This window comes from Arachis stenosperma, chromosome 4, assembly GCF_014773155.1.
Source record: "Arachis stenosperma cultivar V10309 chromosome 4, arast.V10309.gnm1.PFL2, whole genome shotgun sequence".
NCBI classification, from domain to species: domain Eukaryota; kingdom Viridiplantae; phylum Streptophyta; class Magnoliopsida; order Fabales; family Fabaceae; genus Arachis; species Arachis stenosperma.
Window position 1 is genome coordinate 3,868,977 of NC_080380.1, and position 6,629 is coordinate 3,875,605.

Consider the following 6,629-nt stretch of genomic DNA (forward strand, 5'->3'; position numbering starts at 1 on the left):
TAAGAGACAGGATTTTTTGTTTTTTTTTTTCAAAATAAAAAAGGAAAATGAAAATGGGAAAGTCTCTTTCAAGAATCCTTCCCTTATTTATTATGAGGAAGAACCAAACAAAGAGGGGATGAGACATGCATAGTAATTTTTACTGTGCCTGTCCTTATTACTTGGCAGGCACTACAGTAAAATTCACACTGAGCAGTATAATCTACCAAATAATAATAGTAAGAGAAATATGAAAAGTCTTTTTTCTTTTAAATAAAATTTTTACATTTTTAAAAAGTTATATTATTAAATTTATAAAGTTTGACAGAAAGATGAAACATGTCCATCAATATAAAACGTGAGCTATGAATATATCGCTATAGTTATTTAGAAGCTTAACTAATACATTTTTCTAGCTTCAAAAACTTATAAATTCATTATAAAGAAATTCCAAAACCTTATTTATTTTATTAGTCTAATAGTAAGTCATGAGGAGATTTATTATTATGAAATATAGAATGTAAATTCTATTTAAACAAAAGTTATAATAAGTAACTAAATTGTTTAAATAAATATTAAAAATTTAAGTCAATAAAATATAACTTAAATAACATAATTTCTCTATCTTTGTTACAGGTTGAATTACTTTTATGATCCTTCATCAGCATAGTGGAACAGTGATTATTGGTTCATTAGTTTATGTGTTTTTATAATCGTGATCTACATGATAATGGCGATTGATTTGTGGAATTTAATATTGTTAACAGGTTAGAGATAAAGATGAAGGTTGGGTTTGTGTGGTTAGTACTTAATTAGTATGTTTAATTATATCTGATGGATGATGATTATCTGTTCAAACTGAAATAATATAATAAAGCAAGTGGGTCCAGATTGGATCTCTTGGCTGGTTTCAATTTTTTTTTTGTTTTCTGAGTTGGCTGATCAGACTTTTTATTTTTTTTTATAAAAATAAAAATAATATATAAATTAAGAGAATGCTTCCATAAAGATATGTAAGGTGTTTTTATAAAAACGCTTATGTGTTACATTATTATTGAATATATTAATGAGTTGGTTATTTTTAAATTTCTTAATAAATTAGAATAAAATTAATTTTTTTATAACAATAATGATAAACTCAATTTTTTTGTTAAGAATCTAATTGTATTTTTAAATTTTTAGGAACTCAAATATCTACAAAATAAAAAGTCAGAAATATATTTATCTTTTTATCAACAAATTTAAGGATATTTGATTTAAATTGTGTAATTCGATCGGATTAAATTGGGTCTAATAATTATAATGCAGATAATTGGGTTTATTATTATTGCTATAATAAACTGATTTTGTTTTAATTTATTAAAAAATAAATTATTAACCAATTTAATAAAGATGTCTAATAATAACATGATACATATAAACATTAAAAAAAATATTTTTAATATCTTTATTAAAGTGGTATTTATAAATCAATTCTATTAAGTAATAAATAAAGTTTAACTCACAACAAATTAATAAATATTTTTAAATTATATTTTATATTAATTAATTATTATTAAATAATAATTATTTAAAATTAATTGATTAAGAATTATTTACCTATAATTTTTTTATATAAATATTTTTAATATAGATGAATATAATAATGAGTAATGGCTACAGATACAAAGAAAGAAAAAATAATAGATACATATCTACTCTTCCAGGTATGGTCAACAACTCAACATTAATATATAGTGATGATGACAGACAAAATTGTACACTAATGCAACCAAGAAATGCAGAGGGTGCAGATCTTCAATTCTCCACCATATAACTCGTGCAAAGACTGAAAAATGAAATTCAACCTTTCCTAACATTAATAATAATAAAAAAAATCAATTAAGGAAGAAATAAATATTTGTTTACATACACACCTTAGTTTTAGTAAGCAAAAAGGCCTTGTTCCCATTTTTGTTTTCTTCTCTTTTTAGCAGAGTTGAATTATAAATATATAAATATATAAAGGAATGCTTAACATGAATATATATATATATATATATATATATATATATATATATATATATATATATATATATTTACGTTCCTCAAATCTATGAACATCTAAATGAGATGTATGGATGGATTTCTTGGAATTTTTAATATATACTCTCAATCCGAAGTCCGAACATTCTGATGAGTCAATGGCGGTCTTAACATGCATGCAGCACGTGATTTTCACGTTGCTTTAAAATGAATCTGAATAAATGTAGAAAAAAAAAACATTAGCACGTAATATTTAAAAATGTAATACTTTATTAGAAGGGTTAAAAATATGTATTTTTTAATAGTTTTAATTTTTTTTTAAAAAGTTATAAAATAATATTAAAATATTTATAATATAAAATGTGATAGTCTATCTATTCTCACCTATAAATTTTAGATTCAAATCTCATTCTTAATTTTAAATTTTTTTTAAGGACAGATTTGATAATTTATTAAATTCGAATCGATGCTAAGTTGACTAAAATCGTGTTATATTTGATCTTCTCTGAAATTTTCTTCGATTTATTTTTATTTTTCAACGATATGAATTATGATACATAAAGCAGCTGGTGTGGCAGTGAATGTTGATGATAATAAGAGGATTTGAATTAGTTAGTGGGAGTGGTTGGTGCAAAAATTGACGGTCTCCTTTTGTTTAGACAGCAATTTGCGAGGGAAGAGGGGTTTGTACATACATGCATAGGAAACTTTAGTAGGTGATGCAGTCGTTGAATAAAATATATGGAAGGGCAGTTTTGTCATTTGACTTGTGGTGGTGCATTAGATGCCTTTTGTGTTGTGGTGTGTGAAGACTGAAGAAGAATTAAACTTTTACGAGACCCCACGAGTGGCCTTGTTTTCCCTTCCTCCTTAGTCCTAAGCTTGAAGATGGGTTGAGGTTGATGAAGAATACGAAGATAGAATAATCAGAGAAGGAAAAAAAAAAAAAAAAGACAGAGAGAGAGAAAGAGGGGTAAATGGAAGTATCAGATTTGCAAAACAAGAAGAAGAAGCAGCAGAGCGGCAACAACAACAACAATAACAGCAGCCTTGTGGTCCCCTTTGATGGAGCCACCACCGCCACCGGAAGGCCCTTCATCATGGGGGGGTCCATGTCTTCTTCATCTTCCTCGTCTTCTTCTTCATCCAATTCAACTTCTTCTTCCACTACCATCGACGCCAACCTCGCCATCGCCACCAGATCTGACGACAACCAGCTCCAGACTGCACCCAAGAGGTCCACCAAGGACAGGCATACAAAGGTCGACGGTCGAGGCCGCAGAATCCGAATGCCCGCCACATGCGCCGCTAGGGTTTTCCAGTTGACCAGAGAATTGGGACACAAGTCAGACGGAGAGACCATCGAGTGGCTTCTCCAGCAGGCTGAGCCTGCTATCATCGCCGCCACCGGCACCGGCACCATCCCCGCTAATTTCTCCACCCTCAACGTCTCTCTAAGAAGCAGCGGCTCCACGCTCTCCGCTCCGCCGTCCAAGTCCGCACCTCACACTTTCCACGCTGCAGCGTTGGCACTCGCTCACCACCATCCTTCTTACGAGGAAGCGTTTCACCAGCACACGGCGTTGCTAGGGTTTCACCCTCACCACGCGCAGCACCAGCACCTTATGACTGCTGACCAAATCGCAGAAGCGCTTCCCGGCGGCGCCGCCGACTCCAGCGATAACTATATGAGGAAACGCTTCAGAGAAGACCTCTTCAAAGATGAGAGCAATCATCCGTCGGAATCGCAGAACAATGAAAGTGGTGGTGCAGGTGCAGCTGCTGCCGATGGATCTTCGCCAAAGCCGTTCAAAACCAACCTACAAATGCAGCTGCAACAACAGCAACCTCAACCAGAAGGAGGAGGAGGTGGTGGTGGTGGTGGTGGTTCTTCTGGACATGGACTTCTTCGCCAATCCAATTTGGTACCTGCCACTGCCATGTGGGCGGTAGCGCCGGCACCCACCACCGCCGGTGCACCAGGCAGCACAATCTGGATGCTTCCAGTGACTGCTGGAGGTGCAGGTGGTGTAGCCACCGGTGCTGCAGCCTCGGAGGCGCAGATGTGGCCGTTTGCTCATCAGGGTGGCGGTGGCGGCGGCGGCGGCGGTGGTAACAACACGTTGCAAGGCCCACTACACTTGATGCCGAGGTTCAACCTTTCCCCCAGTGGCGGCGTTGAATTCCAGCAAGAGGGACGCGGTGGGCTTCAGTTGGGTTCAATGGTAATGCCGGCGGCGCAGCAACAGCAACAACCGCCGTCTCAGCATCTTGGATTGACCATGTCAGAATCCAACTTGGGAATGCTGGCAGCTTTGAATGCTTACACAAGAGCTGGTTTGAACATGAACATGAATATGAACATCAATTCTTCTTCTTCTCATCATCATCATCATCAACATCAGCCTCCTCCTCCTCCTCCTCAGGCTGCAGACAGCGGGGAAGATGGTCCTAACAGCTCCCAATGACTCCCCGGCCACTCATAGTAATTACTAATCTCTGCATAAATTCATTCCCATCCATTTCATTGCAATACACATACAGTTTTATACTTATTATGCCTTTATAATTTTTTGTAGATCCATGATGATGAGTTCTTTGAAAATTCTGCTGCTACTGCCTCCTCAGATGATACTGTGCTTTTTAGTTAATTCTTCTTCTCTTTATGTTGATTTTTCTGTAACTTCATTTCATACTACTTTTACTTTCCTATTGCCATTTACACTTTGATTTTGGTCCAAAGGGACGAGTGTTTATGTATAGGAGGAACAAATTTCTCTTTTTTATTGTCTTGTATTTATTTTCACTTATGTATGAAAAATAGCCTTAATTAAAACTCCAAAAAAAAAGGATTTAAATGAAAATTTTCAATAGCTAATACCCCTCTTGCTGCTGCTGCTTCAGTTATTTTATTTCTTTCATCTTTTAATTTATCTACAATTATTTTAGTATATTATTAAACAAATTCAAATAGTTTCGACACTTGAATGATTGATTATAATATCCAACTAGCTAGCCAAATTGGGATCATTGCCAGGTAAGGAGTGAGAGAGACCAAAATTATTTATAATTTTATATACAATATGCATTTCTTTTTTCTTCTTAATAAAATTAAACATTGTTTATATGTTACGTACATATGTTTCAATTATATATTTTTTCACCTTTGTATTCATTCGATATTTTTATGTTTCACAGCTAACGATTTAAGATGAGACATGATTTATCAGAAAAAAAAGTATGTATGTACGCGATCCCAATAATTTTTAAAATGAAACATTATTGAGCAACGATAGTCAATTATTACTTTATAATACCTATCATATTCATTGATTATGTGTATATTTAGCATGATTGACAACACTATAGTATATAAATGGATTATTCTTGTGAGTTGAAATATCTCGTGTTTGATGTTATATTGGCCATATATATTTTACACTTTTCTCCATACGTATAATTAACAAAATCATAATAATAATATTAATGGGAAGATAAGTCAAAAGGAATTTGAAAATAGGTAGTGAAGTATTGAATTGTGATGGGCAATAAAAGACAAAAAGAAAAGGAAGAAAATCAATAGTAATTGTAATTTCAAGTAAAGGACGGTAACGTTGTGTATAAGCCAAGGCGGCAAGGATAATGACTTTGGTGTTGACTTGAACAGTCAATTTCATTGCCCAATCATTCTTGTTATTTTTTTTAACCATTTAACCTTATTTGCTATATTTATACACGGTGAAAATTCAGGTGCAGTCGACTTCACGTGAAGTTGATAGTTGAGAGCCGTTAAATGGTTTGACTAATTTGACTAAATTTTCATCTAACGACTCTCAACTATCAATTTCACATCAAGTCGACTACGTTTGAGTTTCCACCTATTTATATATGTAGGGAACATTATTGATGCTTTGGATTCCCAATTGTTTTATACTGCCAAAGCAGTTTCCACTAGCTGGATTTGAATTTCAAGTGTAATGATATGTACATTTAAAAGTGCACGCCGCTGGTATAACAATTCTATATAAGGTTTATCTTTTTGCAATTTTTCTCCTAAGAGTTGGAAACAAGTTCATTTGAGCTAAACAAGTACTGAACAGGGATATTTATTTTGTTGCTTGTAAAAATCTATACTATAAAAGGATTCTGTACAAATTAAATTGGATCTTCAATTTGAGGTATAGTCATCTCACAATTGGAGCTATATACCTGCATTTGTTTTATTTGTTTTAGCTTAGTAACATTTTAGCAGAGGTATGAAGAGTCATGGACCACAACTATAATTGGAACTTGGAAGCCAGTTCATGTCCACAGTAAAATATTTATTTCTAACACCAATCAAACAAGATATTTATATATGTGGATATCATATAATTAATCCACCATAGGATACCCTATAGTTTCTGGTTTATTATTAGCAGACAAAACTAAACTTTCACCCACTTTACAAGAAAAATTACATCTTAATTAAAATAATAATGGGAAGAAGAAAAGCGTGATGATCATGGTTGTTGATCTGGTAAATAAAACGGACGGTGAGGATGAGTGGTGAACAAGGATGCATGATGTACATGAACTACAAGTAGGAATAACCGCAAGGTTGGGACCACTTGACTTTCCTGAAT

The 6,629-nt window shown here is 33.5% G+C and overlaps 1 protein-coding gene across 1 annotated transcript; it reads left to right on the forward strand.

Moving 5' to 3' along the window:
- Positions 1–2,641: 2,641 nt before the first annotated feature.
- LOC130974337 (transcription factor TCP8) lies at positions 2,642–4,893 on the forward strand. Its single transcript, XM_057899180.1, has 2 exons — positions 2,642–4,489; positions 4,584–4,893. Exon 1 carries the CDS (start codon positions 2,982–2,984, stop codon positions 4,470–4,472), a length of 1,491 nt encoding a protein of 496 aa, XP_057755163.1. The 5' UTR covers positions 2,642–2,981; the 3' UTR covers positions 4,473–4,489; positions 4,584–4,893.
- The last annotated feature ends 1,736 nt before the right edge of the window (positions 4,894–6,629 follow it).

What these genes read in the sequence shown, in the direction of transcription:
- LOC130974337 (XM_057899180.1), top strand. Translation starts at nt 2,982, where the DNA reads ATGGAAGTATCAGATTTGCAAAACAAGAAGAAGAAGCAGCAGAGCGGC.